The sequence below is a fragment of the Phacochoerus africanus genome, chromosome 14, assembly GCF_016906955.1.
Source record: "Phacochoerus africanus isolate WHEZ1 chromosome 14, ROS_Pafr_v1, whole genome shotgun sequence".
NCBI classification, from domain to species: domain Eukaryota; kingdom Metazoa; phylum Chordata; class Mammalia; order Artiodactyla; family Suidae; genus Phacochoerus; species Phacochoerus africanus.
In genome coordinates, this window is record NC_062557.1 from 51,058,689 (window position 1) to 51,074,892 (window position 16,204).

Below are 16,204 nucleotides of genomic sequence, written 5' to 3' on the forward strand. Positions count from 1 at the left end.
GATTCAGTTATACATATATGTAGATGTATGTATTCTTTTTATATTACCTTCCAATATAGGTTATGAAGTTGCTATTATTTATCCTACTTGGTACTCCGTGTTTACGCTGAGGACTCATTTCTGTTTCTTTGTTTTTTTGTGTTTTTCTTTTTCCCAGGGCAGCTCCAGCGGCATATGGAGGTTCCCAGGCTAGGGGTCCAATCGGAGCTATAGTCGCAGGCCTATGCCAGAGCCACAGCAACTCGGGATCCAAGCCTCATCTTCGACCTACACCACAGCTCATGGCAATGCTGGATCCTTAACCCACTGAGCAAGGCAAGGGACTGAACCTGCAACCTCATGGTTCCTAGTCGGATTCACTAACCACCGAGCCACGATGGGAACTCCTCATTTCTGTTTCTTAATACCTGAAAAGTCTTTTATTATCTCCTCAGATATTCTCTACTAATGCCTCCATTCCTTCTCCTGGAATTCTTTTTAGATGTTTGCTGGAGACAATTCATCTTCCATGTCACCTGCTTACTGATATTTCTCTCTTTGTCTCACTGGGAAGGAGAACTTCTCAATATGGTTTTTAATTTACTAAAATCTCTTTGTCTATAGTTTCAACTATCTATTTACATTATTTCTCTTTATTTACTGTGTTTCCAAGATTTCTTTCTTTTTTTGTTTTGTTTGTTTGTTTGTCTTTTTTTAGCTATTTCTTGGGCCGCTCCTGCGGCATATGGAGGTTCCCAGGCTAGGGGTTGAATCGGAGCTGTAGCCACCGGCCTACACCAGAGCCACAGCAACACAGGATCCGAGCCGCGTCTGCAACCTACACCACAGCTCACAGCAACGCCGGATCGTTAACCCACTGAGCAAGGCCAGGTATCGAACTCGCAACCTCATGGTTCCTAGTTGAATTCGTTAACCACTGCGCCATGACGGGAACTCCCAAGATTTCTAATGTGTTTAATTTTTTAAATATATTCTAGTTTTATTTCCACATCTACGCACAAACTTATGGCATCTGAACCACAAATACCTTCCTTTTTTTGTCTTTTTGTGTGTGTGTGTGCATCTTTTTAGGGCCTCACCCACGGCGTATGGAAGTTCCCAGACTAGGGGTCTAATCGGAATTGTAGCCACCAGCCTACATCACAGCCACAGCAATGCAGCCTACATCACAGCCACAGCAATGCCTCGTCTGAGACCTACACCACAGCTCACAGCAACGCCAGATCCTTAACCCAATGATCGAGGTCAGGGATCGAACCAGTGTCCTCATGGATGCTAGTGGGGTTCATTAACTGCTGAGCCACAACGGGAACTCCCACAAATACCTTCTTAAATCCAGCTTTTAACTACTGAGGTCCTGGTTAGTGAGCATCAGAGCCTTACCTAAGTTATGACCATGTACAAAATCCTTTTGAGCACCACTAAAAAGTGTCTCTGTCTTCTGATGATTAACATGAGCTCAATTTCTACTATGCTTCAAACCGAAAACTCTGTGGCCTTTTGTTTGCTGCCTTGTGGAACAGGCTCTTACTCATTGCCCAAGACTGAGGATTTCCAAAACACTAACACTGACTCAGTGCCAAGTTGTACTGAAGTTGGTTAAAGGAGAAAGCTAAATCAAATACTTTTGTTAAAAGCTTAATCTCTTTTTCAAGTTCAACAGAAAAGCAACAAAACTTTTAAAAATATGTATAACATTCCCTGTTGAAGTTAGCTAGGAAAAGCATGACAGACACAGACAGGAGGAGGAGTCAAGAGGTAATGATCTCTTTTGTTAGCACTCCTCATTACTGTCTGCGCTTACCGTCCAGCTATTCTCCAAATACATGAAAACACAGCTATTACAACACCCGAGCAAAAGCTATTCCTTCTGGGAAAAATACCGATGCTTAGACTTCTGGGGTTACTTTGACCTGCTTTGCTGAAAGATAAAACAAAGACTGCTGAACACATCAAAACTATGACTTTCTACTGTTATCACCTGCGACACTCACAGAAGACTATATTTATCCTTCATGTAGTGATATAAGCTCTTTCTTTGAATCTGTTTCTTATTATGATATAGGCAAAAAGCCAAGCTAGAAATTAAATCAACATTTGCCTTTTACACACTGTGCAATTTCTTTAGAAATGACACCAAAAACTCTCAAAAAGGATCCCATTATTCCTCTTGAAATTATGTAAAAAGTTACCTCATCTGTTCTCAATGGCCAGCTTAGCTTCCCTGAGAACTTCAGATCTGTGTCTTTCCTAGTACACATACAGATTATTTACTGGGTCTAGATGTATTCAAGGCAACTTCAACATAACAAGTGTTTCTGAACAAATCCACAGTACAAGCTGCAATGAATAAGGTATTTCAGAATGAGAGGTTCTTAGTCATTTTCATTTTTTCAGGATTTTACAGAAAAGTCGGTTTTATAATTTAAAAAACAAAGATATGGACAAAGAAAACCCTAATGGCTTTATTTGGGGATAGAGAAATCAGAAAGCAAATGAACAAATAAATCTTGGATAAGATAAACCTGAATTTATCATATAAGCAAAGACGAAAAGACTATCAAGAAAATGATCAGGTGACAGAATTACGAGTGTGAGAAGTGAAAAGAGGATGCCACCAGCCAGTATCACAGTGAACTGGTCATCAGAGGAAATACTGCCCTGATCTCTCACACACACACACACACACACATAAAAGGTATTACACTCGTGCTTTCTATAGTATAGCAGCACATATACTAACAACCACAAAAAATGGAATAATACAGAGAATTTTAGCACGGCCCCTGTGCAAGGATGACACGCAAATTCATGAAGCACTCCATAACTTTAAAAAAAAAAAAAGGTATTCCACCCATTGTGACAAAAATATACACTGTACAGAATTTAAAGTAGTATCTCCTCAATTCAAGGTGAAATTTTAAAAGGGAGATGTTAACAAATCCACATGAACATATTAAGAACTGGACAGAACTTATTTCTCATGATACTTTACCATACATTCGAATAACTGTGCAAAATGTATAATTATCTACTCCAGCAGACTATGCTTTCTTGAAGATAAAAAACTTAGCTCTTTCACCCCAACCTCCACATTGTCTTACAGAGTGCCACCATGCCTAGAGAGAACACCAGCTTTGCCATCTCCTAGTCAGCCTATGAAGGAACAAAATTAACAGGGAACAGCCCTCCGGCAACCCAGGAGAAAACAGAATCCCATCCCACACATGCTGCAGTCAGTAAACCCTTCCAAGCCAAAAGCTGAGTTCTATGAGGCCTAGGAATCTTCCATCCTATAAAACAGTGGCTTTCAAACTGCTTTTACTACAGTTCACAGCAAAAAATATACTTTATCACACAATTCTGTACGTTCATATTCAACTATATTTACTTAACCTTATCAAGTGAATACTGTACTGTTATTTTACTCTTTTTTGGCGTGCCCCACCATGAGAAGTTCCCAGGCCAAGAACTGAACTGTGCCACAGCAATGACAAAGCCGTATCTTTAACCGCCGAGCCCCGAGGGAACACTCTTCCATTTTATTTCTTTTTAAAAAACTTGATCACAGCCCACTCAGTTTTCTTATCCATCAATGGGTTACAACCTGTCATGTGAATAACACCACTTCAGGGTCTTCAAGCAGCAGGTGTGCAGATTTTCCGAGAGAGTCATTGGCACATGTTATTTTAAAAGAATCAAATCCTAGACCCCAACTTTCATTACGGTGTTTAAGCACAGATTTGCTTTACCCACCTCCCTTTTCTTTTCTTTCTTTTTTTTTTTTGGCTGCACCAGCAACATATGGAAGTTCCCAGGCCAGGGATCAAATCCAAGTCACAGCTGTGATCTATGCCACAGCTGCAGACCGCTGAATCCTTTAACCCACTGTGCCACATCGGGAACTCCCACTCCCTTTTAACACTCTTCTCCCACTTAACAAATGAAAGGCTTTCGCCCATTCTGAGTTCACTGCCTTACTGTATAAAAACTCCTCTGTAATGTGAAGCCAGAGGAACAATTTAACATATAAAAGTCAGTAACAAAAAAGTGGATGACTAAGAATTGGGTAACAAATCTTTTGGCAGGTCATACAGATTGCCACTATTTTCAACAAAAGTGAAAGAAGATCTAATTGAGTTGTTAGCCTATAGAATAAAAATGTCTTTGAAGCTAGAGCACTATGTGATTTAACATATAATTCGGAAAGAGTTAAGAGAATAAAACAATTACTATTTAAAAAAAATTATTTCCTTCTACTTATTTAGGAGATCAAGGGCTTAACATAATCTGTTTTTTAAAAAACTAAAACCTATCTTTTTCTAGACATTAATAATATTCACCAGAGGCTAAGGGCTTAATTGGGAGGGAGAAACAATTCATCTCATAAGAACTGCATTCCCAATAATCTTTACAACTTAATAATTATTTTTTAAATGTGTACAATATTTATGATGTAATTGTGTATTTTAAAAACTTTAATTCACTACAAACAAAATTTACATGCATATTTTTATTGCAGAGAAGTCTGATCAATTTTTTTAATGGCTTTCAAGCACAAAATATTACTCTAGGCCAGTGGTTCTCAAAGTATGGTCCCTGAACCAACATCAGCATCAGTACCTGGCAGCTTTCTAGAAATACAGATTCCAGGATCCCATGGACTAAGTGAATCAGAAACTCTGGGGGTGGGACCCAGCAATCTTTGTTTTAACAAACCCTAGAGGTAAAATTCTGATCAGATCTGTGTTCTAAGAGAAACACTTTTTAGGAGCTCCCTTCGGGTGGCTCAGTGGTTAACGAACCTGACTAGGATCCACGAGGATGCGGTTCCATCCCTGGCCTCGCTCACTGAATTAAGGATCCAGTGTTGCTGTGAGCTGTGGTGTAGGTCGCAGACACGGCTTGGATCTGGTGTGGCTGTGGCTGTGGTGTAGGCCGGCAGCTACAGCTCCGAATGGACCCCTAGCCTGGGAACTTCCATGTGCCTCGGGTGTGGCCCTGAAATAGCAAAACAAACAAATAAAAAAACAATTTTTAGAATAAAATTCTGAGGGAGATATTAAAAAAAAATTAACCTGAGGGGAAAAAATGTAAAATTTCTGCTGAAGAGTTCATTCATGGATTTTTTTATTGAATGGATGGTGATGTATATTAAATCACTATGCTTGATTCCACTGGATATGTTTACAGGCATTAAAGTTTTAATTTAAATTGTCAGTATTAATGATATACTAGAATTTACATCCTTTGAATCTTTTTAAATTTAAAATTTAAAAATTTTAGGAGTTCTCTTATGGTGGAGCAGATTAAGGATCCACTGTTTTCAGTGTAGCAGCTTGGGTCACTGCTGTGACACAGGTTTGATTCTTGGCCCAGGAACTTTCACATGCTATGGGTGCAGTTTTTCAAGGTGTGAAGGGCTGGAGTTTCTGCCGTGGCACAACAGGATCAGCAGTGTCTTGGGAGTGCAGGGACACAAGTTTGACCCCCAGCCCAGCACAGTGGGTTAAGGATCTGGCATTGCTGCAGCTGTGGTCTAGGTGGCAACTGTGGGTCAGATTTGATCCCTAGCCTGGGAACTCCATATGCTGTGGAGTGGCCAAATAAATTAAAAAAATAAACAAATAAATAAAAATGTGAACTGTGTATATAAACATTTTGCATAGTATATAAATTTAAAAGTTGGAGAATCACCACTCTAGAGTAATAGTTCTCAAACTGTGGTCCCTTGGACTGGCAGCATTGCAATTACCCACAAGCTTATTAGAAATGCAAATTCTCAGGCTCCAGCCCAACATAATGTGTTCTAACAAGCTCTCCAAGTAATCTGTATCCACTTTAAAGACTGAGAGCTGCTAATCTAGACTAGAGGGCAGCTCAAAATCTAAGTATGAATCTGAATTACCTGGAGAGCTTCTTAAAATTGCCAGACCCTAATCCCAGAGTGTCTGGCTCAGTAAATCTGGGTTAGGACCCAAATTTTTGCATTTCTGGAGTTTCCTACTGGCCTAGTGGGTTAAGGATCTGCTGTTGTCACTGCTGTAACTCTGGTTGCTGCTGTGTCACGGGTTCAGTCCCTGCCCAAGAAACTTCCACGTGCCATGGAAGAAGCAAAAAAAAAAAAAAAAAAAGGCCTGTATTTCTAACAAGTTTCCCAGGTGACAGTAATGCTGATGCTGCAACTCCATAATCACACTTTGAGAATCACCCACTGATCTAGAGGGCTGTGAAAACCCTGTCTACATTCTCCTATGTCGATACTCAAATATAAACCCTTCTCCTTATCCTTCAGAGTAGTCTCCCTCATGACACCCTCTCATATATTTGCCCCATACACTCTGCTTTTTTTTTTTAAAACAACCCACAGTTACCTAATTATGTTTTCTTCACTAGAATTCAAGTTCTATGCGTTAAAGAACCACATGACTCTTTGTCCTTCTATACATATCCAGCAACTAGGCACAATGCCCACCTCAGAGTATTAAACATATTTACAGGTAATTAACATTTGTTGGATAAGTTACATGAAATGTCAGTTTTAATATCAGAATGTCCATTTGCAGTAACATGGATGGAGCTAGAGATTATCATACTAAGCAAAGTAAGTCATAAAGAGAAAGACAAATACCATGTAATATCATTTATATGTGGAATCTAAAATACAACATAAAGAGCTCCCCCTGTGGCACACCGGGATCTATAGCATCTCTGCAGTGCCAGGATGCAGGTTCAATCCCCAGCCCAGCAAAGCAGGTTAAAGGATCTGGTGTTGCTACAGCTGCAACACAGGTCACAACTGTGGCTCTGATCTGATCCCTGGCCTGGGAACTCCATATGCTGCAGGGCAGCCAGAAAGTAAAAATAAAATAAAGTACAACATAAATCAACACAAGGCAAAACAGAAACAGACTCACGGATCTAGAGAACAGATCTGTGGTTGCCAAGTGGGGAGGGAGGGTGGGGGAAGGAAGGACTGGGAGTTTGGGATTAGGAGGTGCAAACTATTATACAGAGGACGGATAAAAAGCCAAGCTCCACAGAACAGCACAGGGAACTACGTTCAATATCTTGGCATAAACCACAGTGGAAAAGAAGATGAAAAAATATATAACTGAATCACTTTGCTGTACATCAGAAATTAACACAACATTGTAAACCAACTGTACTTTAACTTAAAAAAAAAAAAAAAAGGAATGTCAACAGTCCTGATTTTGCCCAAGGCACTCTCCCAAGTGCCAAGAGTACAGAAAGTCCTCTGAATATAATGTAGCCTCGCATATTAAATATTATCATCATCAAGAAAAATCTGAACAGTACATTTTTCAACCTGTTTTTCAATTTCATTCTTAACCCTAGCCTAGCCTCTAAATAGGCTTCTATTATACAATGCAAGTGGAAATAAAATCGAGATTTAGTCAATGATAAAATTAACATGTACTACCAAGAAACTTGACATTTTAAGGCAGTTTTAGCATGGAGGTTAGGGGGAGACTGATAAACTTACCCTCTTTAGCCAAATATAACTCTTTAAATTTTGCTCTCTTTTGATTAAATTCTTGCTCAAGCTGCTGCTGTGCACGTAAAAATTCTGCATTAATTTTTTCCAATTCTGCTACCCGTTGCTGAAGAGAAACTGGAAAGAAAAATACTAGTTAACAAGTAATAACTTTTATTTATAAATTAAGTTACAAGAATAAACTAGTATTGGAGCTGCGCATTTCTACAATGAAACAAATGGTCAAGCTTCTTCCAGGGATCCAATATATTCCAGGAAATTCTTTTTATTTATTTATTAATTTTTTGTCTTTTTTGTCTTTTCAGGGCCGCACCCACGGCACATGGAAGTTCCTAGGCTAGGGGTCCAATCAGAGCTGTAGCCGCCAGCCTAGGCCACAGCCACAGCAACTCGGGATCCGAGCCGCGTCTGTGACCTACACCACAGCTCATGGCAACGCCGGATCCTTAATGCACCAAGTGAGGCCAAGGACCTAACCTGAAACCTCATGGTTCCTAGTCAGATTCATTTCCGCTGCACCACGACAGGAACTCCTCCAGGAAATTATAATTAAAAAAAAAAAAAAAGACAATTCTACTAGACTTAATAACCATTGTGATTGGGTCATGTAAAAAACAGCATGTATACAAATAACATAAAGCAAATTTCCTAAAAGAAAGCTTCTATTTTGTTTTCTTTTGGCCTTAGCAAGCAGCAGCTTGATGTGAGATTCCAATTCCCAGACCAGGAACTGAACCAGGGCTGCAGCAGTAAAAGCGCTGAGTCCTAATCACTAGACCACCAGGGAACTCCCAAAAGAGAGCTTCTAAAGTTCCTTTGTATCACTGACAGAATGTCAATCCACTTCTGGAATTAAGTATTGGATTATTTGGGCTATTTACTCCACAAATGAACCCACTGCCAATCCTGCTAGCTCCTGTTTCTCTGGTATTATGTGCAAAATATAGAAAGTACCCTGCTGGGGAGTTCCCTGGTGGCCTAGTGGTTAAGAACTCAGCATTGTCACTACTGTGGCTCAGGTTCAATCCCTGGCCTGGGAACTTCTGCATCACTCGGGCATGTCAATAAATAAATAAATAAATAAATAACACCCTGATTGGGACAGCCATACCACACTAAACTACTCTCCTGTTTTCAAGATGATTCATTATCATTACCCTGAAATCCTAATTAAAAAAACTTTCATATAGGAGTTCCTGCTGTAGTGCAGAGGGTGAAAGATTTGGCATTGTTTCTGCAGCAGCTCAGGTCAATGCTGAGGTGTGGGTTCGATCCCTGGCCCAGTGCAATAGGCTAAGGAGCAGTGTTGCTGCTGTGGCTGCGGTTCGGTCCCTGGCCCAGGAATCGGGGTGGGGTGGGGGGGGGCAGCAGATACAGAATTATATATTCTGTATGAACTCTCAATTACTGAGAGATTAGGTAGTTTTTAGATTGATTAACGTATGGCAGGGGCTAGGACACATTTTTACTTTAGAGGTGCTATAACTTGGCCATCGCTGATTTATATGAATGCCTATCCTGACCAAACCCAAAGGGTCTTCTGGTTCAAGCAAGGAGAAGGGAATCCAGGGGTCCAAACCTTTGACCTCCACCTCTTCCCCAACAGCAGCCCAACCACAAAACTATGACTCTAATCACTCCAGGGGATACTATGAGTACTAACACCATTGCCTAATTAATTACCTAGGTCAGCAGAGGTCTCAGTTCCCTACAAGCCACTACAAATAATGATGATTTACTAAAATCTTAACCATGATCTGTGATGATCTCCAAAGGCTCTACCCTCCCCTGACCCATTACTCAATTTAATTGAGCTTATAATTTTATAGCACATAGAAAAGACTGGAAAACTTCACCAATGATTTGTCTATATGAGTAACAGAATTATAGCTCATTAATTTCTTCCATGTGCTTTTCAAAGGTCTGTACAACTTCTTTGATAATAATTAACTAAAACCAGTATTTCTTTGTTCCCATGACATCTTCAGACCAGCCTCATTACAAATCTAACAGCACTGATGCAATCCATGTCAGACGGCAGCTTTTGAGTTGCATGTCATTAAAGCTAAGGAGTCGTTCTGAGGAGCAAATATCTAGGATCTTTAGGTCAAAGCAAAGAATGACATCTGATCATTCGAACACGTGATAACCTTTGGAAAAAAAGATGGAGAATCCACTGGAAGGATGAAATGTGTAGTTATTTCATATTTACTGTTTGAAATCATGAAGGAAATGTGTACTCTGCCTATTTACTTGTCTTAGTATTTTTATTGTCCAAATCCAATTGTGAAATAAATTAAGCAAATTTTCTGCTTAACACTTTAAAATTACCAGTAGCGGAGTTCCCATTGTGGTTCATGGTTGACGAATCCAACTAGGAACCAAACCATGAGGTTGCGGGTTAGGTCCCTGGCCTTGCTCAGTGAGTTAAGGATCCGGCGTTGCCATGAGCTGTGGTGTAGGTCCCAGACATGGCTCAGATCCCACCAGCGTCTGCAGCTCCGATTGGATCCCTAGCCTGGGAACCTCCATATGCCGAGGGAGCGGCCCTAGAAAAGGCAAAAAGACAAAAAATAAATAAATAAATAGTAAATAAATAAATAAAATAAAATGAAATGAAATTACCAGTAGCTACTGATTACTGCATGAGTTAGGGAGGGGCACTTCTAGAAAAAACACAAGATGCCTGTTTTTACTTTTCCCTAACAGTTACACTCCCACCCACTACTACCTTCCACTAACACACACACAAAATGTCCATACCTTTCAACATTATATTTATATTTAGGAACTGAGGCTAAGGAATCAATAAAAAATAAAATGCAGCCTTTATTTAGCCAAGTAGTTCCTGTGGTAGCTCCGCAGGAATAAACCCAACTAGTATCCAGGAGGATACAGGTTCGACCCCTGGCCCTACTCAGTGAGTTAAGGATCCAGTGTTGCTGTGAACTGTGGCTGTGGCCAGCAGATGCAGCTCCAACTTGACCCTTAGCCTGGGAACTTCCATAGGCCGAGGGTGTGGCCCTTGAAAGAAAGAAAGAAAGAAAAGAAAGAAAGGAAGGAAGGAAGGAAGGAAGATAGATATTACAGCCAAGATTAAATGTGTTTCCACTACTACCAACCCCATCCTGGCTCTGACCCACAGTTCAGGCACAGTCCACACTCACAGGTCTGGCTGCCTCTCTCCAGGATTCAGGACAAATTTCAATTCCATGAGTCATGAATTCACTGAGGATATACCAATTAACTCTCTTATAACTCACTTTTTTTAATTAAAATATTTAAAACCCAACTCAAGTACTTCTAACTGTAATTCTGCACCACAAAAAAAGGCCAAACAACTGCTTTTTACAGGAATGCCTCTACTACCATACCAAGAAAAAATGAATTCACCTTGCATAAGACAGAAAGAAAGTTTACAAAGACACATCCTGATACATTAGCAAACCACCACAAGTCAAACTGAAAACAGATCTCATCACACAAAATACTTGATTATTTTTCTAATATGGTGACTAGCAGTCCACAATAATTAACTGACAGTTCAAGTAAAAAGCACTTAGCCTGGGAGTTCCCACTATGGCTCAGCAGTAACAAACCCAACTAGTAGCCACGAGGCACGTGCGATCCCTGGCCTCAATCAGTGATTTAAGGATCTGGCATTGCCATGAGCTGTGGTGCAGGTTGCAGACATGGCTAGGATCCTGAGTTGCTGAGGCTGTGGCATAGGCTGCAGCTCTGATTCAACCTCTAGCCTGGGAACTTCCACAGGCCACAGGAGTGGCCCTAAAAAGCAAAAAATAAAAAATAAAAATAAAATTTAAAAAAGAACTTAGCCGGGCATATAGGGGGAAAAAAAAACTGATAAATGTTAGCTGTAAACTAGTGATATTCATTTAGTGAACAAGGGAAAATAACATAGTGATCAACCGACTGTGGCAAAAGACCAGACGTCACTTCCAACCTCATGATTCTGATTCAGTTCCATGTCAGACTTCCAGCTCATATCCTTCCCTGTTACCATGTATCATCTTCGCATCATGGACAAGTTAATTAGTGTTAACACCAACTTCAGCAATATTAAGTCTGCTGTAACTCACAGCTAAGAGCTATTAGCATGTCAGCCATTGGTAAAAATTCCACACATTCTGTATATTGCTACAGAATTCTGTATATTCATTTGAGTAATTTTTTAAAAAGGAATTAAAAAGGGGGGAACACTATCTTATGCAATGGCTTTTTTTTCCTTTTTGGCCACCCTGTGTCATATAAAGTTTCTGGGCCAGAATTCAGATCTGAGATGCAGCTGCGACCTACACCAGACCCTTAACCTACTGCACCAGGCCAGGTGTAAAACCTGCGTCCCAGTGCGCCAGAGACCCCACCAACCCTGTGTGCCACAGCAGGAACTCTTGCAAAAGCTTCTTTTAATGCTTGACATCTAAAGGGGAAAAATTAATACATCATTTATTCAAGATATCTGAATTAAGCAATAATAAGTAAGAATGGGGATTTCGGTGAAAGTTCAGTAGACAAACAACGCAGTATAAACTGTATTCCAGGCTCTATTCCTGTATCTTATAAAACTATAAAGCTACATTCCACCATGTATTCCGACTGGAATATTTATTGACAATATGAACCATAAAGAGTCTCAAACAGGAGTTCCCATCGTGGCTCAGTGGTTAACGAATCCAACTAGGAACCATGGGGTTGCGGGTTTGATCCCTGGCCTTGGTCAGTGGTTGACGATCTGGCATTGCCATGAGCTGTGGTGTAGGTCGCAGACGTGGCTCGGATCCCACACTTCTGTGGCTCTGGCATAGGCAGGCAGCTGCAGCTCCGACTGGATCCCTAGCCTGGGAACCTCCACATGTCATGGGAGCGGCCCAAGAAATGGCAAAAAAAAAAAAAAAAAAAAGAGTCTCAAATAATTGCCAAATAAAGATAACTTCAAAAATATACTAACTACAGAGTTCCCGTTGTGGTACAGTGGAAATGAATCCAACTAGGAACCATCAGGTTGCGGGTTTGATCCCTGGCCTCGCTCAGTGGGTTAAGGATCCAGCATTGCCGTGAGCTGTGGTATAGATGGCAGACACAGCTCGGATCTGGTGTTGCTGTGGCATAGGCCAGCATTTGTAACTCCGATTCGACCTCTAGCCTGGGAACTTCCATACACTGAGGGTGCAGCCCTAAAAAACAAAAAAAAGAAAAAACAAAAAAAAAACAACAACAAAAAAGTATATACTAATTATATAGTTGGAATAAATTATGGACTTTTTTAATAGTGGTCAAGATAGGCAATACAGTTCGACCACTATTACATGCATTTTACAGATAATTTTGACTTATTCGTTTATTTTTTTTTTTGCATTTTATGGCCACACTTGTGGCATGTGGAAGTTCCCAGGCTAGGATTTGAATTGAAGCTGCAGCTGCTGGCCTACACCACAGCCACAGCAACATGGGATCCAAGCCACATCTGCAACCTACATCACAGTTCACAGCAACATCAGATCCTTAACCCACTGAGCAGAGCCAGGGATCAAACCAGCATCCTCATGGGTACTAGTCAGGTTCATTACCACTGAGCCACAATGGGAACATCCTTGCCAGATAATTTTTAAATCACCTTAATTTCTGATTGCACTTAGTTCAATTACCATAATTGTCAAAAGCTTGTGTTCAACAGCTGGTACAAATATGCATGGATAAAAATGGATACTTACCTACTCAATTTGTACAAACTGGTATTATTCTATTTCTCAAGTATTTCGAAATGCCAAGCAAAATGAAAAAGCATGACTCTCACTGGACTGATAAGCAAGACCTATTTTCTAACTACTAGATTTTTCAATATTTGGATTTTTAGATTTATTTATTTTATTTATTTATTTATTGTCTGTTAGGGCCACACCTGAAGCATATGGAGGTTCCCAGGCTAAGCGTAAAATCAGAGCTGTAGCCGCCAGCTTACACCACAGCCACAGAAATTCAGGATCTGAGTCGTGTCTGACCTACAGCACAGCTCTCGACAATGCCAGATCCTTAACCCACTAAGTGAGGTCAGGGATTGAACCCACATCTTCATGGATGCTAGTCGGGTTCGTTAACTGCTGAGCCATGACAGGAACTCCTGGATTTTTAAAATATTTTTCATCTCCACTTACAAGACAAAGAAGAAAACTTTGGAAATATTTTTCAATTGTTTTGAGAAGTTAAATATCTTAAGTTTAAAACTTAAAGAAACCTTACTTAAGGAACTAGCCAAAAGAATTCAGTTTTCTGCCTGTAATTCTACTAGCATTCACAAGTAGAACTGTATCAAGCCACTTCAGAAGCTGGCTTGGAACTCTGAGAATTCACTATCAGCTAAATTAAGTTTAATCCTTATTTTGTGCTTGAATTAACCAAATATTGTTAAGGTTGCTGGTGGGAATACAAAACAGCACAACCACTAAGGAAAACAGTTTGGCTGTTCATTACAAACACACCTTTCATATGATACAGCAATCCTACAAATGAAAACATATTACCGTACAAATATTTGTACACAAATGCTCACAGAAACTTTACTTATAACAGCCAAAAAATGGACATTAAAAAAATGGCTGCTATAAAAGAACCAGTAAGTGTATCCACACAATGGAATGTTACACAGCAACAAAAAGGAGTGAATTACTAATACACATAACAACATGGATAAATCTAAAGAGATAAAAATGAAGACAAATCAAAGATAGCAGACACAAAAAGTATGATCCTACTTATATGAAATTCTAAAAAAGGCAAAACTATAATGACAAAAAGCAGGTCAGCACCTACCCAGAAGTGAGGAAAGTTTAACCACAAAGCATCTTGGAAAAACTTCTGGGGGTAAAACATTCTATAACACAATTATGGTGATGGTTACAAATTATATGTGTTTGTGAAAACTCGTGTATCTATATACCTGAAATTAGTAAATTTTAGCATAAATTATTTCTCATCGGCTTTATGGTACTATGAATTAAAAATCACAAGAAAAAATTAGTGCTTGGTAACACGATATCCTCTTCAGGCCAATTTTATTGTCCTCATAGTACTTATCGCTATCTGAAATTATTGCTCTGAATACTTGAATGTTTAAATATTGTTTCACTGGACCACACCCTCAGTGAAAACAGAGACTACTTATCCTGCTCATTGCTACACTTCCAACACCTAGAACTATCATCTAGCACATGGACGGTATTCCATAAACATTTACTAAGTAAGTAAAAAAGTTAGCTGGAAATAACTAAAACCCACCGATGCAGAGGGATATACCTTAGGGTTTCAAAGACAGCAAGGATCTGAAGATGCGAAGGAGAGAAGAGTATTCCACTGGGAACAATCAAAGGCAAAGGGAGCAAGAGAGTAACGCGTATTTGCCTAGGAGCCAGCAAGCAAACGTCCCTGATGTGGGGAAAACTGCAACGGTCTCCACTTTGCAAAGACGTCTCCATGTAACTACATCTGGTCACTTATGATGGAGCATGATAATGTGAGAAAAAAGAATGTGTATGTGTGACTGGGTCACCCTGCTGTAGAGCAGAAAACTGACAGAACACTGTAAACCAGCTATAATGGAAAAAAAAAAATCAATAAAATAAAAAAAAAGAAGTCCCCATAAGTTACTTCTTGCCTTGTGCTTTCCTATGGCAGCTATTAGTCACATGAGGCCAGTGAACAAGTGAAATGTGCCTGTCTGAATTGAGATATGTATTAGGTATGAAATACATACATGAAATGTTGAAGACTTTAGTACAAAAAAATTTAAATATCTCAATACTTTCTATAGTGATCACATGTAGAAATTATAACATCTGAAATATACTGCAGTGAATTAAATACATTATACATTATTAACTTCCACAGAAAGTTATACACAAATGTTCTGAGAAGTATTATTCATAATAGCTTAAAAAAAAAGAAACCCAGGAGTTCCCGTCGTGGCGCAGTGGTTAACTAATCCGACTAGGAACCATGAGGTTGCGGGTTCGGTCCCTGCCCTTGCTCAGTGGGTTAACGATCCGGCGTTGCCGTGAGCTGTGGTGTAGGTTGCAGACGCGGCTCAGATCCCGCGTTGCTGTGGCTCTGGCGTAGGCCGGTGGCTACAGCTCCGATTCGACCCCTAGCCTGGGAACCTCCATATGCCATGGGAGCGGCCCAAGAAATAGCAACAACAACAACAAAAAAATACAAAAGACAAAAAAAAAAAAGAAACCCAAACATCCATCAACTGATGAATGGATAGACAAAATGTGCTATTTTCATACAACAGAATATTATATTCCATAAAAAGGAATGAAGTACTGACAAATCACATGATGGAAGACCCTTGCAAACATTACCCGAAGTGAAAGAAGTCAGACACTAAAGGTGACATAGTGTATGATTCCATTTATAGGCAATGTCCAAAACAGGAAAATTCAGAGACTAAGAGATTTGGAGGTTTTAGCTTTGGTTCGATTTTTCCCTTTTTTAATGTGGCTGCTAGAAAAATGTTTAATTGCCCTCTTTGACTCACACTTCATTTCTGTGGAAGAGCACCATTTTGGAGAGTTTATGGGCAGCCGGGCACCCTGGACAGTTTGAGTGCTCGTTTTTACCTCTAATTCTCTTACACTCTATTTTTCCCAATTTGCCAGCCTGCTTCAA

The 16,204-nt window shown here is 39.8% G+C and overlaps 1 protein-coding gene and 1 non-coding gene across 5 annotated transcripts in view; one reads left to right on the top strand and one right to left on the bottom strand.

Moving 5' to 3' along the window:
* RABEP1 (rabaptin, RAB GTPase binding effector protein 1) overlaps nt 1-16,204 on the bottom strand; it is a 115,256-nt gene that overhangs the window by 70,167 nt on the left and 28,885 nt on the right. For 3 of the 4 annotated variants that reach the window (XM_047756893.1, XM_047756894.1, XM_047756892.1), the window contains exon 2: nt 7,508-7,636. The exons of the other annotated variant lie outside the window; for it this stretch is intronic. In XM_047756893.1, the coding sequence (XP_047612849.1) occupies nt 7,508-7,636 (129 nt within the window). The remainder of the gene's footprint in view (nt 1-7,507; nt 7,637-16,204) is intronic. 4 annotated transcript variants of the gene reach the window in all.
* On the top strand, nt 2,722-2,831 carry LOC125115393 (U6 spliceosomal RNA). The gene has a single exon (XR_007132100.1). It is a non-coding gene; the product is annotated as a U6 spliceosomal RNA (small nuclear RNA).